Here is a 19147-nt window from a genome sequence, read left to right as displayed (position 1 = left end):
CCTAGAATTCTCTGATTCCATTTTCTTTGATACGTATATGTACTGTCAGAGAAACTGAATACACACCAGGAGACAAGGACCAGAATATTCAGGGGACATTGCTTATCACAGCATAAACCTGAAAGCAACCCAGAAAGTCCCAGAGCAATAGAATCAATAAATCAGTTGTGGTCTGTTAGACATTGTAGTTCTCGAAGGGGTGATTTGTAGAGAAAGAAACAGAGTTAACATGTACAGGGATAGATCTCAAAATACTTTCTGAGTAAAGAAGCAAGTAGTAGTTCAAAAACACAAAGTTAAACAGTAATGCTGCTTAGAAATCATACAGAACTGGTAAGGATTATTTATTTATCATTTAATTTTTTATTTTTTATTAAAATATAATGTATTATTAGTAGTATTAGGGTACAGGTCTGGGAATCGTCAGGCTTACACACTTCACAGCACTCACCATAGCACGTACCCTCCCCAATGTCCATAACCCAGCCACCCTATCCCTACCCTCCGCCCATCAACCCCCAGTTTGTTTTGTGAGATTACGTGTCTCTTACTGTTTGTCTCCCTTCCGATCCCATCTTGTTTCATTTTTTCCTTCCCCACCCCTCCAAACCCCCTATGTTGCCTCAGATTCCTCATATCAGGGAGATCAGATGATAATTGTCTTTCTCTGATCGACTTATTTCGCTCAGCATAATTCTAGTTCGATCTGTATCATTGCAAATGGCAATATTTCATTTCTTTTGATGGCTGCATAGTATTCCATTGTATATATACACCACATCTTCTTTATCCATTCATTTGTTGATGGGCATCTAGGCTCTTTCCGCAGTTTGGCTATTACGGACATTGCTGCTCTAAATATTCGGGTGCATGTGCCCCTTCGGATCACTACATTTGTATCTAAATACCCAGTAGTGCGATTGCTGGGTCGTAGGATAGCTCTATTTTCAACTTTTTGAGGAACCTCCATGCTCTTTTCCAGAGAGGCTGTATCAGCTTGCATTCCCACCAACAGTGTAGGAGGGTTCCCCTTTCTCCGCATCCTCGCCAACATCTGTCATTTCCTGACTTGTTGATTTTAGCCGTTCTGACTGGTGTGAGGTGATATCTCATTGGTTTTGATTTGTATTTCCCCGATGCTGAGTGATGTGGAGCATTTTTTCATGTGTCTGATGGCCATCTGGATGTCTTCTTTGCAGAAATGTCTGTTCATGTCCTCTGCCCATTTCTTGATTGGATTATTTGTTCTTTGGGTGTTTTTTTTGATAAGTTCTTTATAGATTTTAGATACTAGCCCTTTATCTGATACGTCGTTTGCAAATATCTTCTTGGTAAGGATTATTTAAAAAGCTGGGAATGAGGAAAACAAAAACCAGGATAGTAGTGAAGGTTGGAGAAGTCACTTAGTTGTGATCAGTGGAAGATAGAGGGGACTTCTGCTCTTTCTGCTTCCTAACCTGGGAAATAAATGCATCGATCTTTGTTCTGTTATGCTTTATACTAGACACATTTCGTATACTCTTCTGTTTGTAAGATACACTTAAGAACAAGGGCACATAGGGGCGCCTGGGTGGCTCAGTGGGTTAAGCCGCTGCCTTTGGCTCAGATCATGATCCCAGAGTCCTGGGATCGAGTCCCACATCGGGCTCTCTGCTCTGTGGGGAGCCTGCTTCCTCCTCTCTCTCTGCCTGCTTGTGATCTGTGTCTGTCAAATAAATAAATAAATCTTTAAAAAAAAAAAAAAAAGAACAAGGGCACATGGATGGCTCAGTCAGTTGAGAGTTTGCGAGGGTGATCCCGGAGTGCTAGGTTCGAGTCCCGAGTTGGCTCCCTGCTCAGTGGAGTGCCTCCTTCTCCCTCTGTTCCTCCCCCAGCATGTATACTGGCATGCTCTCTCTCAAAAAATAAATAGACCTTCTTTTTTTTTAAAAGATTTTTATTTATTTATTGGACAGAGGGATCACAAGTAGGCAGAGAGAGAGGAGGAAGCGGGCTCCCCGCTGAGCAGAGAGCCCGACACGGGGCTCAATCCCAGCACCCCGGGATCATGACCTGAGCCGAAGGCAGAGGCCCAACCCACTGAGCCACCCAGGCGCCCCAATAGACCTTCTTTTTAAAAAAGATACACTTAATAACAAAGTAATTATATATATATATATATGTATATAAAGTAAGAGGACTAATAAAGGAAAGAGGCAAAAGCAAGAGACTCCAGGCAAAGACAGGCATTGGTTTGTCTCAACTTTTGCAAATATAGACTTTATTATAACAGGCAGTAATAAACATTTTACTTTTTGGAGGTTAACTTGTGTACAGATTTTATTTCCCTTTTAATTCTTTTTTTTTTTTAATTTATTTATTTGACAGACAGAGATCACAAGTAGGCAGAGAGGCAGGCAGAGAGAGGGAGGGGGAGACAGACTCCCCACTGAGCAGGGATTCTCGACTTGGGGCTCCATCCCGGCATCCTGAGATCATGACATGAACTGAAGGCAGAAGCTTAACCCACTGAGCCACCCAGGCACCCCTTATTTCCCTTTTAGAAAGCCTTTTGTAAGTGTGTAGGAAGCAAGCGGTTAGTGTTGGAGGAACTGATTTCCATCACCATCCTTAATGCCAGCTCTCCTTACCAACTGAACACGTGTCCTGATGGTATCCTGTATCAAGCCAGATATTCCGGGTGGTTCCACTCTATCCACTTTACAAGCTGGTGCTTTCATTGGCTTTCAAACTGATGGTTGCACTTACTGGATCTTCATACTTAACTCACCTCTTTCATGCTTTGCCTTGACTGTGACTGATTACAGGACACAAGGCCCAGAATGGTAGATACATTTCCAAAAGCTTGTGTGAGGCTTTTGAAGCAAAAATCAGTGACAATAAATAAGTAAGTAAGATTAAAATAAAAATCCATAATCTCTTTCCTTAATGTGCTTTAGCTCAGGTTCAGATTGAAGGTGATTTCCTGGCGTGTTCGTTCTCTATACTTGAGGAGCAGCCCATGGACATGCTTCTGGGTCTGGACATGCTAAAGCGGCATCAGGTAATCAAGGGCTTTGCTTTTGTCTTGGGGTCGGCATTTCTTGTGTTACGCGGTTATCAGTGCATTGTCTGCCTCGGTTGTGTATCCTGGAAAACTGAAAAGCCATGGCTTCTCCAACCTGGAAAGGTCCTGAGTGGAGGATGTCATCATGCGTGGTTTGAAATTATGTATCAGTGGAAATAGAATATCTTCTTGTGAAATCTCTCTGAATCTTTTTTTTTTTTTCCCTCTGAATCTTTTTAATCTTGCCATCTGTTTGAGATTATTTGGGCAACTTTATTCTTGTGTGTTATTTTTAGTTTCTGATAGGAACTCAGGTAATTTTTGATAGGAGCTCAGGTAATTTTTGATGGGTTCGTAGGGATCTGGACAACATATGATGTTAATTTTTTTTGAGCGGTGGGGGAGGGGCCAAAGGACAAGAGGAGGGACTCTTAAGCCGACCCGATGCCCAGCACAGAGCCTGATGCAGGGCTTAATCTCACAGCCCTGAGATCATGACCTGAGCCAAAGTCAAGAGTGAGACACTTAACTCACTGAGCCACAAAGTCTACCATGATGGTGATGTTTCTGCTGCAAATATACATTTAGTCCCTACTCACTAGGCAGAAGAGCTGTGGGATTGAGGAAGGTGTACGTGAGATGTTGGGAATGGAAATGCTTATTTAGTACAGGGAGAATGATGTGTAAATACATTAGCTTGCAGTGATACTTGTGTTTCCACTCTAAAGCCTAATAATTTGTTTAAACATAACCTCTTCTGATTGAAGATGCAGTTAGTGTCCACTGGGTAATAAGATTTTTCACAGCAGGATTTCTCATCTAGTCAATATTTTTATGTCACTAATACTCTTTAAAAAAAATTTTATTACTAAATTCCTATAAAACATTGCATTAATAGTCTAATAAAGGTGCAGAATTTTAAGTGGAAGGGATGAGTGAATGCATGTATTAATAAAACCCAGTTTTTTAACTTGTCACTGTTCTTGTCTGCTTGTTAGTCATGGTGTAGACCAGTATTCTCCAACTTGATAGATATAAAACATGTATTGTGTACTGTGCTTTGTCAAATACACAGATATACAGACAAAAAAGAAAGGGTAGCATAAGTATGAAATAAAGAACACTTGGGGCACCTGGGTGGCTCAGTGGGTTAAAGCCTCTCCTTTGGCTCAGGTGATGATCTCAGGGTCCTGGGATTGAGCTCCGCATCAGGGTCTCTGCTCAGCAGGAGGCCTGCTTCCTCCTCTCTCTCTGCCTGCCTCTCCATTTATTTGTGATCTCTGTCTGTCAAATAAATAAATAAATAATCTTAAAAAAGAAAAAGAAGACTTTTGTAGAGATGGCTTTGCCCATATACCACTTTTGAGACCATTGGTATAGAGTTTAAATATAAGTTGTACTTTATGCAGTAAGCAAAATGTAAATAGTAATGTAAATGTGAATGTATAAATAGTATGTCTCAGTTTTATAAGAAAATCACTTACGTGTTTCTAAGAAGTGGGGCTGCTGATTATGCCTGGCATGTTTCCAAATTTTTACAATGAACATGTATTACATTTAAGTTCAGAAATGAATAGAGCTCGGGTTAGATGAGTAAATAAACTGTGTTCTATGAAGAGGATTCTGCTATAAACTTTTAAATGCTTAAAATACTTCAAGATGAAATAAAACTTAAATATTTAAATTCGTGAAAATTTTTTCTGCATGGCGTTTTATCCACTGTCCTCAGTCTTTGGTTTCTTCCTTCTAAGTGTTCCATTGACCTCAAGAAAAATGTGCTAGTGATCGGCACCACTGGCTCTCAGACCACCTTCCTCCCCGAGGGAGAGTTACCGGAGTGTGCCCGGTTGGCATACGGGGCTGGGCGAGAGGACGTGCGGCCGGAGGAGATTGCAGACCAGGAACTAGCAGAAGCTCTTCAAAAGTCCGTAGAGGACGCAGGTATCTGCAGCGGCCAAGCTCTTGAATGGCTTTTCTTGTTACTACTGGTCTGTGGGCAGGGGAGGGTGGAGCTTCAGAGGGATGGGGGCCTTTCCCGTTTCTAATCCGTGTCATCATGCTGTCATGGATGTGTTCCTTGTTCTCTCACCACCTCCTCCTATCTCTGAATCCAGGAAAGGAAACCTCGGTGTTTAGACAGACCCATTGCTGTGTCACTAGGTAGGTGCATCAGGGAGTTACTTGCTTAGGCACATTTTGGTAGGCTTCCTAAAAAATCTTGTTTCTTTTTTTTTTTTTTTAAGATTTTATTTATGTGATAGAGACATAGCAAAAGAGGAAACACAAGCAGCGGGGAGTAAGAGAGGGAGAAGCAGGCTTCCCCCTGTGCAGGGAGCTCGATGCGGGGCTCGATTTCAGGACCCTGGGATCGTGCCCTGAGCCGAAGGCAGACGCTTAACAACTAAGCCACCCTGGCACCCCTTGTTTGTTTTTTCCTGACAAAAATTACTGCAGGAGCGCCTGGCTGGCTCAGTCAGTTGAACGTCTGACTCTTGATCTCAGTGCAAGTCTTGATCTCAGGGTTGTGAGTTCAAGCCCCACATTGGGCTTCATGCTGGGTATGGAGTCTACTTTAAAAAAAAAAAAATACAGTAATCAGACATTTCCTTTCGAGTTTTACAGTTTCCCTGAAAATTATTTTTCCTTTTCTTGGGCCCATGTCCTTTGAACTGTAGCATTGTCGTGGTGACTGAGCAGTCCTGACCTCTTTAATATCTACTGAAAGTGCTGCCACCATAGAGGAACTGATGACAGAGACGCATAATTGAGCACTAATCAAACTACAGTGTTTATACCATTAATGAGATTGCATAGTGCGTTCTTGGGCCAAATTAGAACAGTGGGTCAGCTGTTGACATGGGGATACCTAATCATGTTTTCATAAGTCTCAATTGTCGTGGCTTGTTTAAATCTAAAGACCAAGTCAAGTTTTCTGGGCTAAATGGAAGAACACATTTTTGCTGAAATCTACCTCCATGGCATAATTGTTCCCCATCTGTTATAAAACAGTGACTCTGGAATACATTTTCTAGAAGCTGAAGAGAATTAACTTTCAAGGTGGGGTTATTTTAAAGTCTTGAGCTGTAATCATTCATCAGTGACTAATACCATGTGCTGTGTTTTCTGGTATAGTAAAATGTGTTAGAGCTACAAGTCGGGGAAATAGCTGTCCTCTAACAACAAAAAAGATAGGATCTTTACAAAATAAACAACCAGATTTTGCCAGTGTTTTCACTTAGAGAACACCCAGAGGTCTAGACCTGAGCCTCTTTAAAATGGGTGTGGCTTGCAGACAGTTTTCCAAGCTGGCCTTGTTCTTAATACACTCCACTACACCTTCTGGCACCTTTGAGTTTTATATGTAAAGTACAGCTCTGGTTGTGACTTAACTTTTGCAGGAAGGGGAGAATTCTGAACAAGACAGAGACTAAATTAATAGCTTCAGTCTTCCCTGCAAGGCAAGCTTGACTGAGTTTGACATACCCACTTAGAAGGTTTTACCTGTTCCAGTAACTTGTCAGCTTAGTCATAATACTGGGTATTCATAAAGTGAAGGTGTATTACCATATTGTGAAATCTCTGTTTTTCCCCCACAGTTTGGTGTTTTTATTTGAGAAGCACTAGCTGATGATAGCGATGCTTTCTAACCTACTAACAGTTACCCTCTTTGGGTAATTACTTCTTAAAATAAAAAGTTTAGGAAATTAAAATAGAAACCATGGGTATTTTCAGGCATAGTGAAAGGAATGTGCCAACTGAAGAGACTAAAAGGAGGAGCGCCTGGCTGGCTCAGTCAGTAGACTGTGAAATTCCTGATCTCGGGGTCATGAGTTTGAGACCCATGCTGGGCTTAGAGATTACTTTAAGGATATTAAAAGCAAAATTAAAAAAATAAAAACATTTTTTTTTAATTTTATTTTATTTATTTGACAGAGAGAGATCACAAGTAGGCAGAGAGGCAGAAAGAGAGAGAGAGAGAGAGAGAGAGGAGGAAGCAGGCTCCCCGCTGAGTAGAGAGCCCGATGTGGGACTCGATCCCAGGACCCCGAGATCATGACCTGAGCCGAAGGCAGCGGCTTAACCCACTGAGCCACCCAGGCACCCCAAATAAAAACATTTTTTAAAAGGATTTTAAAAATGGGTTTTGTGCCCATGTGCTGTTTTTGTTACGATATGTGGCTCTTGCTAATTTTTGTAATGTTTAAATAGTGAAATAATTGTACATCAGATCCTGTTTGTTTAGAACACCGACTTGCCAGTATCCTCAAAATCAAAACTCTGGACATAGTAGGTGAAAGTATTTTCGTTAAAAACTATTTCTTTCGTGGGTACTTACACCAGAGTGTCTTTATCTTTTCTATCAATGGGGCAATAAACCTGGATAGGAGCTGTATCTAATACATCTTCTAAAAACTGGCTGCAAGAGAGCCCAGGATAATCCATTTTGAGTTGTTTTTCTTCTAAAAATCTCATCTGAGAAGGAAATTTGGGAAGTGACAGTTACACATGTTCGCTCACCTTTGGAGGTTTCCATGCCGTGTGATCCCATCTCTGAGTGTGTTCTCCCCCCGTCCCACATGTCTACCCATGAATTCCATGTGTGTGGGTGTGTGAAGTTCATTTCTTTCCAAGTTCTATTGAAAAAATCTGTTGAAGTTGACACATTGCTTTATGTATTGTGAGAGAATTAAACCAGCCAGACTACGGAAACCTTCCCCAAGCTTGACTCTACCAGTTCCTGATTGTAAAGGTGGCAGAGGAATGGAGACAAAACCCTGCATGCTGTGTGGTTTGCATTGTTAACCCAAGTTTGCTTGTCTGTTTCCTAATTCAAACAGAGCGTCAGAAGCCATGATGCATGTAGTGTGTGTGTACTGCAGCTGGAGTGGGCCCCAGACCAGGTATTTATAGACACCACGTTAAGCCTTCCATCCAGTTATCGTCTGTGGTCTGAAAGTCTCTGTATCTGCAGCAGTTTTGGAATTTAGCTTCTGCCATCCATTTCACCTTGTTTAATCTGGTTACAACTAGCCTGTATATGCATCTGTGTGTTGGCACACGTACATATCTGAGCACAATTTCCTATGCAAAGTCTTCTCAGCCATTGGAACAGCCCAGGGAGGGGAGGGAGATCCCAGGAAAAACAGGGCCCATCTGGCCATGGTGAATATATCAGATCAAGAATGTCAGCACCGTAGCATATTGTCATTGGGGATGACTACACCATCGGGTTTCGTGAGTCCGTGTCTTCGGAAAACCTGAAAAGTTCTTTTTTTCCTAGCACTGCACACGGCCACCTAGAGGTAGAGACAGGTAGAAATTGCCAGTCCACTGTGGAAGAAATGGAAGCCTAGACCAGCTGACTTGTCTAGCGACACAAGTTCACTGATGCGGGCAGGATTGAGGTTTTATTCTCCCAGAAAGAAGAGCTGACATTTGGCTCTTCTTTCTCTCCCTAGCCTGACAGATTCTCTCCCGGAGGCGCTGCGCCCCCCCATCTTCCTGGAGAGTAAATCTGGGAGGCGGCAGCCTGGGCACCCCGGCTGATTTCTCAAGAGGAAGAAAGACAGTCTTTCTTTAAACTCCCAACCTGGGACTTCATAGGGCTTTGCAGGCTGGTTGTAATTAGATACCTAGCACTCAGTTTCTTCTTTTTTTTCCTTTTTCCTTACAAAGGTGGGGTAAAGTAGGCTCGGTTTAAATTCGTCTTAATATCCATTGTCCTCATCCCCTTCTGCCCTTGAGTACTGACCCAGTGCTCCCCTACAGTTAGGACTTAGGCCAGTGAGACCGACCATCTCGGCTACAGGAGGACTGTGTGCTGCTTTCCTAGTGAGTACCAGACACCTGGAGGCCACGTTCTCCTGACCTCGTGCAGTTGTCCTCAGTGGCATGCTGGTGCCCGGAGGCTGGTATCATATCCCCCAGGCCACTCACACAGACTCTGGGCGGTAATGCATCTTCTCTGTCAGCATTAATTCACAGTTGAACCTCCTTCAGTCAGCCTTAGAGATTGAGAAAGAAAACTAATCGCCATTCACCTTTAAGCTAGAAGATTGTTTTGCAAGAAGTCAGTAACTTCTGACATAGTGAGTGCTTTATCTGCTCATGCTGTGAACCATTGTCATGATTGAGAGCTTTTCGAATCCTAACTGGATTGCTTCATGACCTCTGAAGATCAGGCCCCCCCACATTGGATGTTAATCAGCATGAAGCATTTGAGTCACATCTGCCTTGATAGATTATATTGTGGAAGTAATTTTTGTTACCAACCTCTGACATTTAATTAAAGATCTTACAGTAATTGTGTGGAGGTCGATGTTTAACTGGATTGGTGGCGAAGGCGGTTAGAGTTCATGATTAACGGTGTCATGAGGTGCTTGAGCCTGCCTTCCTGGGAGCACTCGGTCCGTTGCAGTCTGTCTAAATTGTCCTTGCCTGGTGAAAATGGTGAAAAGCTGTTCCCAACTACCGCCCTCCGCTGCCAGGCCCATCCCTACCATGCCCTTAAACTACTTACATGTTCTCACTTAGCTGTACTTTGCTAACCTGACAAAGTAACTGATCATCCTTTCTAAAGTTGCCCTATTTGGTAAGGTGATGATCAGACTTCGTATGTTTGACTTTAGTTTTATTTTTGTTCTTTGCCTCCACACTGACATAGTTGTACCTGATTTTCAGGAAGTTTGGATAGAAATGAATTAAATAGAATGTTTCTCTTTTGGAGATTCCCAAGCATATTCTCCTTTCTCTTTACAATTCCTGCTCTGTTCCAGATACACCTGGACTTAGACTTGTCATTTAGAACCTTCCTGTTCATATTGGGAACACCGGAAGTGCATTGACATGAGAATCGTCCCAGTGTAGAGATCCTCAAAATTCATAATATGCTTAAGAATCACCTGAGAAGCTTATTGAAAATGCAGATTCATGAGAATGCAGTAAACCTTGGGTTTACTCGCAAGGATGGGTACCCCAGAATGTGCACGCTTAGCAGACTGCCCAGGTGATTCCAGGGCAAGTGATAGAACACACTTGGAAAAACTCTAGAAGTTCTAGAGTTCTGAACTCTCCAAGAATAAAGACGTATCAATATCCCTCAGTCTTGCACTAACCCAGCTACTATGTGAACGTTTATTAATGGTACTTAAAGAAAAATACTGAATTCAAGTGCACGTTTTATTAAGAACGTACCTACCTCTTACTCTGATGCTGTGATGTTCAATTGTCTACCGCAGTGAGAATGATTTTTGTATAAGTCTGTGAATATAAGGCAGACCCAGCTTTAAGGACCTGATTTTGTTCTGTCCTGTTTAGATTTGTATCATCCGATAATTCAGTGGCCTTTGTAACTGGCTGATTCATCTCCTTTCCTTTTTGTTCCATATAGAGAAAAGCGGTAAAGAAACTACCTCACTGGGAATGTCATCATTACCAACTTCAGATGGATGCAACCATCCAGCCCATCCTTTAGGACAGAGTCCTGAGATTGGTAATCCTATGAGTCTTGCTCACTCTGTCTCTGCTTCAGTCTGCCCTATCAAGCCCAGTGACCCCGACAGCATCGAACCTAAAGCTGTGAAGGCTTTGAAGGCTTCAGCTGAATTCCAGATAACCTCTGAAAAGAAAGAACATCTTCCTCTCCAGGATCTTCCTGATAGTGCTTCTTCAGCAGACCATAGTCCAGCCCTGCCTTTGCAGAATTCCTCCGAAGAAGCCATCGTTGCTGATAACACAGAGAAATCTGCTGAAAGAAGCACCCAGGGCCCGAGATCTCATCTCCACACAAGACAGCAAGGTAGTGTACCTGTCACAACCACTAGGGTGCAAGAACCACGGGGGCTTCTAGGTGGGAAGGGTCGGCATCCAGAAAATCAGAACCTGCCTCAGGTGAGTGGCCTTCGGCGGCACAAGGAACCAGGGAATGAACAGCACGGGGCTGGACAACAGAATGCTCTAAATGACCAAAAGCATCTCTGTAACACAGAGGACTCTGAGCTTGTTGGAGAAAGGCAACAGAATCGGCAAAGAAGTGTTGATTTGGAAACAGCAGTGGAAGGAGACGGGCTGCAACAGAATGTGGACCTTCCGGGAACAGAAGAAAATACTCTACCTTCAGGGTGCTTTGGCTGCTCGAATTCAGAAACACTTATGGAAGTAGATACGGTTGAAGAATCCCTCGTTGCTCTGTGTAATTCCGCACACGGTCAGCGGGCCAGTGTCAGGGACATCGGGGCATCTGCTCTCAGCTTAGATAATCCCTTGATGGAAGTGGAACCATCAAAATGTAACCCTTCGTCTGAAATTTTGAGTAATTCCATTTGCTCTCAGGATTTACAGCTCCCAGACAGTACCACTGAAATGTCTGGAACAGGTAAAGAAGATGGGGATTGCTCCCCCTCTTTAAGTCTCTGTGGCAGTTGTCAGCCCTCTGTGGAGTCCGCGGAGGGATCCTGCTCATCTCTAACAGTAGCCTTGAAGGAACTCCATGAACTTCTGGTCATTAGTAATAAACCAGCTTCAGAAAATACATCTGGGGAAGTTATCTGTCAGTCTGAAATGGTAACCGAGGGCCAAACAGTTATTAAGGACCTTTCTGAAAGATGGACCCAAAGTGAGCATCTTACAGTTACCCAGAATGAAGAGAGTTCACAAGTCACCTTTCATCAGACCATATCTGTATCGGTGAGGGCAGAGAAGTTACCAGATGCTTCAGATGGTGCTGGAGTAGATGCAGTTGAAAGTAGTACCGTTGGGGATCCGGGCGATGGCCTAGTAACGGGTAAGGAACGTGACCCCGAGTCTAGGGAATCCAGAAGGGAGAGCAGCTCTGCCACTCTGGCCTCCACTAAAACGTCTGATCAGTCACGCTGCACCTTACGTGTGGACATTCCCCCCAGACTCGTAGCAGGCGAGGAGGATGCAGTCAGTCACACTTGCGAGCAAACGAAGTATGAAACCAGTTTCATACTGGTTGAAGATTTGGATCAGGGCACACAGAAGCCAGTGCCAGACAGGCCAGAGACCAGAGAAGATGTCTGTCCCGAAGTTGCAGAGCCACGTCTTGAATTCGAACCACCTCCCGGCCAGCCGTCAGCAAGTCCCTCCGCTCTTTCACCGTTAACTTTTCCCGCCGCAGACATTGACCGCATTCTCCGTGCCGGCTTCACTTTGCAGGAAGCTCTTGGGGCTTTGCATCGAGTTGGTGGAAATGCAGACCTTGCACTTCTTGTTTTGCTAGCAAAGAACATTGTAGTTCCTACATAACCATGGAGCAGGAGGCTAGACCGTACTCCATCCCCTTCAAAAAGGCTATACACACACGTACACTCTCGCCGCACATACAGTATATGTAGAAACCTGCAAGCAGAATGTTGAGCCAGATTTTTTTTAAAGATTTTTTTCGGCCAAAGTAACTTATCTCTTGTCTGATGAATTTGTCTATTCTCTTTGTTAAAATTTGGGCCTTTTTAAATGTATTGGCAGTATGTGCATACAAAAGCTTTTTATTATCATTAAGATGATGTATTCTGGAATAAAATTGATGGTTTTGTGTATAGCATACCATTTTAGAATGAGAGTGAATGCTTTAAAAAGCAGAAGCCATGAGAAATCCCACCACCCGTGCAGCTAAAAGCAGATCAGCTTCCCATTTTGGCTGTGTCTGTGCTGTAGGCAAGGTATGGCTTGTCTCAGTTGTCCATTTCCAAACTGGATCACACGGTTTGGTGTTTGGAATTACACTTAGTGCTCTGTGTATTGATTCATCAGTTACGACAGGAAATTGAAGGATAATGGAATGATATTTCCTAGAGTGGTATGTTTTTATTCGTGTGATTAGGATTTGACCTTTTTATGGAATGACGTGGGAGGGTTTGGAGCTTGGGCTGCTTTGTGCATCATAGGCTGCTGCATGGATTGCCAAGTGTTTGGGGTGGGACTCTGCTGGGGGGGTGGGGAAGTCCACATCGGAGTGAAACATGGTGCTACCCAGACAGGAAAGGGAAGAGTCTGTAATTCCATTTGCAAATGTCTTGGTGAGGCTTCAAGAATCACGAGTGAAAAATGGCCGAGAAACACTGGAATTGACTAGAGGGAGAGTTTGTTAGCATGTTACTGATCACCCCTCAACCCTTAGTGATGATGATGAACTTAAAGATCACTAGTGGGTTGATCGCCAGCAGTTGATTTCCTTTCGAAGCTCATCTAACTAGGAACTTCTTCTAAAGCTCAGGTTGAGCTGTGATCTGAATGGACTGTTGCGAAGCGGGATAACCTTGTCACTGGTTCACCTTGGTGCTTGGAATGGTCAGTCTCTGTGTTAATGTCCTTCATGGCACCGGAAATAGCAACTGCAGTTTCTGACTGAAGTGGCCTTGGTAGAGATTTCCATCCCTTTCTTTCCTCAGGAGTTTCTTTTTTAAAGCAAGACGTGTCATATTTGTGTTTACCATGTCAAGGTAGAGTGGGGCATAGTATATAGATGTATTTATTGTGGCCTTTTTTTATATGAGGACTAGCCCTCAGAAACCATTGTCCTGTGGGCCCCACTGTGCAATAATCCTACTGGATAGATTTTAGGTAGTTTTTCCTGGAAAATAAACTCTCTTATGTACCTAGCAGGAATCTGAAATCTTGGTTTTACTGAAAAGAACTTTGAGAACGACTCCCGATTCCAAGTTGTAGTTCGTAATGTGTTCAAAACAGGTGTTTTGAAAGGGTGATTCGTGAACTCAGTGTTAAATGATTTTGTCTAAAGTCTTACTCTCTCTGGAAGTTTATTCTTTCCCTCAAAATTCGAGTCATTGAGCACAATCAGAGTGGAGGCTCATATCTCAGGAGTTTTTGACATGTTCATTTGGGGGGGCGCTTAGAGACGTTTCTCTCCTACCCCATTCCCTCTTCTTTTCCTTTGCTGCGATGTGTGTGTGTGTGTGAGGAGACTTGAGTGATGTGAGGGAAAGTCACGCAGATTCATCATGACCCTCTGAGTTGAGATGGTTGACAGAAGGAGTTGTGTGGTTTTACTGTTTTCCAGAGGGCGCTTAGAACAGGGGGTCAGCCAGGTGGTCTTGACGTGTTCTTGTAGACAATTGCATGTTGCAGACCCTTTTGCCTGCCCCACACCAAAGACATAAGATGCACTAGGAAACCGCATATAGGATTTCTGTCAACCGACTCTTAGAGCCGTGATTGTAATTAAGGAGTTGGTGCTATGATTGAAGCAAAATCTAGTAGCAATGCAACAGCCCCTGTATTTGCTTTATGGGTGGAAATTGGGAATTTACTCTAAGCTTATAAATCTTTAAGTGGGATTGGTGAGAGGTCGGAGAAGTTCTCGGTGACAGCAGACTCCTAAAAGGCCTCTGCGTGAAGCTGGGCCTCCTAGTCTTCTGTCTGGGCAGTGGCGCGCTGCTCAGAGGTAAGGCCACTCCGTTTTTACAGTGCAGAGATTTGGGTGGGATATAGAATATCAGCCCAGAAAAGGTTTTATTATAATAGCTTTTTACATATGTATATTTATTTTTAGGAGAAAATTGAATAGGCCTATAGTTGTACACGTATTCTTGTTAGGAGTCCTTTGAATGAATGAGCTGAACCCACTTGCCAAATATCCTTGTCCTTTGTCATCATTTATTTTTCCACGTATAATTGCTTTTGATTTTTCAAAACCGTATTTCCTGCTCCATCATTTGTGTGAAAGTGAAGTCATCGACATTGTTAGGATTTTGAATCATTTTTAAATTTTGCAGTTCTTAAAACACAAAGGGAATTAAGGAACATGACACTAGTGAACCTTCATGGTCAGATTTACTGAAAGTGCAGAAATTCAGGATGCCCGGCTGGCTCGGTCGGAAGAATGTGCAACTCTCGATCTCACGGTCGTGAGTTAGAGCCTCACGTTGGGTGTAGAGATGACTTTAAAAAAAAAAAAAAAAGTTAGACTTATTTTAAAAAGTGAATAAATTAAAGATTAACTTCTCTTAAAATAAGATAAAATCATCGTGAGCTCCTCTGGTTGCCAACAAAACTGATACTGGTCAGCCCTAGACAGTAATGGGCCACTTTACTGGACAGCTGCTTTGCCACGACCAGTCATGGACGCTTCTGTGGTCAGCGCTCACCTTCAACGGTGGTCTCTGTTTATTCACCAAAGAGAGAAGAAGATTGTCCTTTATGACTTTCTGTGGTTTACCCTCAGTCGATTCGGGTGTGTAGCAGTGTGCTTGGTAACCAGACAGCTAATGGCTAGCTTGTAGGTTTTGCCCACTGGAGCTGATGAAAATGATTTCCAAACTTGTACCTGTGTAGGCCTCCTGACATCAGCCAGTTGCCTTCATCCTACATGTAGGGCCTTAGCCATTAACGTAAAAAGATAACCACTTGCTTGGCAAAGAGAACTGGATAGATGGTGGGCGGGTGGGTGTTAAAATGGCTCTGCCTCGGAGCCTCTGAAACCTCCCAGAGCTCCTTGTCTCCATATGTACTAAAGGAAGACACAACCCATGTGTTTTTTCCCCCAACGCATGTCTCCAGCAAGAGAAGGTTGTGTAAAAATGGAAAGGTACATGAGACTCTGTGTCACCGATTTTATGATAACTAGTTAAAATGGAACCTGCCTGTTCCTCCTCAGCACAGCTTTCTATCTCTAGTAAAAGCCATAAAAACTTGGTTGGTTTAACCAGCAGCTCATGTGTATATAGACATGTGTGACTGACAAATATTCTACAGTTAATTTTACATAGACTGAAAAGCAAACAGTTTTTGTATCTGCAGCTCTGTTCTCCACTTACGGTGGCTTTCATCCCACCATGTATGTAAAAACAGCCTTGCAAATAACTGGCCAGGAAAGGTACAGTGCATTCTGACTTCTTTGTCCTACCGGTTTGCCACTTTCAATGAGCGCAAGCAGGATAATTGAACTGCAGTGTATTTCAAACTTGTTATCACTGGTGACTTACCCTAAGAAAAGCTGATTAGATTATGCATTCTTCCATTCTCTTAGCACAAATACCAAAAAGCCAAATTTCTCCTTCGAATTTGGTGACTTAGTATAGTCTGCGGCTGAACTAGAAAGAAACAAGTTATTAGGAGTTTCCCTTCCTTTTGTGTTAGGTGTTCCATAAAATAAAAATAGATTTTTTTCCTGAAAGAATTAAAAACTCCAGTTCCTCTTTAACAACAAAGTAAATTCGAAGTGTGTCCTTGAGAACTAGAAATGTAAAATCATGGCTTCAGTTCTATACATTAGAGGCCTCTCAGTGTTTGGTGTTCCTAGGAGTTCAGTGAATAAATAATTTAGGGGTAAGCCTTTGATGTACTTGATTTTCTCTTGTGCCTTAGTTTCTCCAAATAGCAGAAGCATCACATTTTGGTGGGAAGTAAAAGTGAAAGTATTGGGGGGAACGTTTGCAAATGGCCTTCCTAGAGGTAGAGGCCATGCATGGAGGGGTCCTAAGATTCACCCTCATTGTTAATTCAGAATTACCCTGCACCAAATCTTTACAGACTTCCCTATATAGAAGAATGATAATAGGGCTTTTTTGCATCGGGAGTACCAAAAAAATGGTTTCTAGATGTTTATCATGTTCTTTGTTGCACTGTCTGTTTTGGGGTGGTTAAGACAGAGTTCGAGAAAATCTAGCTGGTACTCTTGAAGGCTATACAGTATCAGTCTTTGAATACGACTTCATTGATTCATGGGGTGCCTGGCTGGCTCATTTGTTAGAACATGCAAGTCTTGATCTTGGAATTGTGAGTTTGAGCCCCATGTTGGGGGTAGAGTTTACATTAAAAAAAAAAAAAAGGTATATTGATTATTCATCAAACATTAAGTGCCTGTGTGCCCAGTACTGGGGAGCATGGGGATACAGGGGTGACTGAGTCCGATTGGAAGCCTGCCCTCGTGAAGCTGTGTGTAGTAAGGAGACACGAAACAAATTTTAGCTCTAAGAGCAAGATCTGTTTTTGCCTATTAGCATGTTTTTGCCTATTTTCAAAGTCATATTAAAGTGATTGGGTTCAAAGTCAGAGATTGGGAAAATCGGGCTCAAAATGGAATTAGATGCTGTGATCCTAAAACTGCTCTAAAATTTATTATTATTATTTTTAATAATATCAGAAACCAACCAAAAAATGTTCTAACGTTTGATAGAAATATTGGAAGAGATGAGCATAAATGCTGCAGGGGGCAGGGTTAGGAGATGTGCAAGTAAATGGGAGGTGATCCCCAAGGTCGCACCTTGACAGTCAGCTTTTCTTCCCATCAGGACATCCTTCCACGCAGGCTAGAAATGCAGAATCCCCGCTCCCCCTTTGAGCACGGCTGCCCTGGGATGCTGACCATCTGGACCAACAGAACTTAGCAGAGGATCCTGTAGGATTTGCTGTTTTAAAGCAGCTGAGTGCAAGGTGTGGCGGTAGGAATCCAGAGCAGAAGATGTAGTGAGCGGTGGGACCTGAGGGTGGGCAGGATTGTTGACAAGAGGATTCCAGGCTCGACTGAATCTTCGACAGGCTAGCTCCGTTAAAAGGATGTTCTTCAACCCGTTATTTAAAATGTCACCACATATGTCGTAATCCTGAGGCATACAGGTAGAAGTTCTGGGCCTGCCTACTAGTGACTTCTGAGGCTTACAATTAGAGAACTCACAAGTTTATCAGCTCCGTATTGGTGATTGGTAATCAAGACCCTGGGGGCTGTAAAAGGCGAGAGGGATCTAGCTAGTAAGCTTCAGGGCACAATCTTAAGGAATGAAATCTACGGAGAAAATGGTTCAAGGATGTAGGAGTTAGAGAATGTTTCTTTTACCGAAAAAAGGCAGATGACAGAAGACGGCGGGGGGGGGGGTGTGTGCGTAGAACACAAAATTAGAACTTCTGCAGAACCGTATTTCTTTAAATGTGTGCCGTACGAAGGTTTTCATTAACCGACTTGGGGAAGGGGTGTGATGGATGTTTTTTCCCCTGGGAAGATCGTTGTCTGTTGGGAAAAGATCTATTTACCAGGGGCTTGCTTTACACACAACCTTGAGTGAATGCGTCTGTGGCTTAAAGGAGGAGACCTCTCTCACTCTCCTACCCCAGGCAGGCAGATCAGCCCGTTGGTTTCCAGATTCCTTCAGCCTGAGATGACCTGATGCTGTCCGGACTTCTTTTCTTTTCCCCAAAGGCCCCGCAGCTTTCTGAGTTTCTGCCTCTTGTCTGAGATCTCTGTCTCTCTGAACGCCTACATTCCGTTCTCTGTTCTCTCCATCATCCTTTTGAAATAGTGATGCACTCAGAGCAGTTCAGCATACCGATCATACTGCTTTCTTCACTGTGTACCTGCAATGAACATTGATTTGCTCATTTTTATTCAAAATCTCGTCGTCCTGGCAAGTTGGGCTAATGACCTTCGCTCTCAAGTAAGGTTTGTTTACCAGTTTTGTAGCCATATTTGGCAAATCTTAGCAAATAGAAACCCTTCTCCCCCCCCCCCTTTGTTCTTGGAATTGCTCATGTATTGCTTTTCTGACTTTTCTTTAAGCTTTGAGACTACTGCATCTTTAAGAAACTAGGCAGATTGGCAAAATAGGCTTGCCAGTAGCTTAGTCACTCCCATAGTGCTTTGGTTTTGAGAGTTGGGAAAACTCTGAGAACTTAAGAGAACCAAACTCAGGAATCCCACTGTTGGCTGCACTGTGCCCTTGGTTTAGGCGCCGGACATAGGACCTGTCTGCAGCTGAGTGAACTAGATGCATTTGGGTTTGAGTTTTTGTCACATACTGAAATGTTAAGTCAGCCCTAAATAATCGAAACACTTTATTTTTCTTTTTTTAATAGGAACTTTCTGAAGAAAAAAGTGATGTGTAAAACATTTGATATTTAAGACAATAAAGTTTTTATCATAAGACTCTCGTTTGATCAGTTTCTTTTGAGATGGTTACTTTAGTCTTTGGCTGTCTCCCTGCCCCTTTAAGTCACCTGTACCCAGGCACCGTGATCTGTGGTCATCTGCCTGCACCTCATGAGAAATGGGTATCTCTAAGCCATGAAAGTTGACATCCAGACGACCGATGCAGGGGCATGGCCATCTGCTCCTGTCAGAGATGCGCGTCC

At 43.0% G+C, this 19147-nt stretch overlaps 1 protein-coding gene across 7 annotated transcripts in view; it reads left to right on the top strand.

Moving 5' to 3' along the window:
• The window catches only part of DDI2 (DNA damage inducible 1 homolog 2), a 44703-nt gene extending 25762 nt beyond the window's left edge, over nucleotides 1–18941 (top strand). For 3 of the 7 annotated variants that reach the window (XM_032361162.1, XM_032361163.1, XM_032361164.1), the window contains 3 exons: nucleotides 2940–3043; nucleotides 4798–4987; nucleotides 10437–18941. In XM_032361162.1, coding sequence (XP_032217053.1) covers nucleotides 2940–3043; nucleotides 4798–4987; nucleotides 10437–12313 — 2171 coding nt within the window. In that variant the 3' untranslated portion in view covers nucleotides 12314–18941. The other 4 variants (XM_032361169.1, XM_032361165.1, XM_032361166.1 and 1 more) reach the window with 4 other exon arrangements.
• Nucleotides 18942–19147: the final 206 nt, after the last annotated feature.

Source organism: Mustela erminea, chromosome 10 (assembly GCF_009829155.1).
Source record: "Mustela erminea isolate mMusErm1 chromosome 10, mMusErm1.Pri, whole genome shotgun sequence".
NCBI classification, from domain to species: domain Eukaryota; kingdom Metazoa; phylum Chordata; class Mammalia; order Carnivora; family Mustelidae; genus Mustela; species Mustela erminea.
This window is presented reverse-complemented; position numbering and strand designations above follow the sequence as displayed.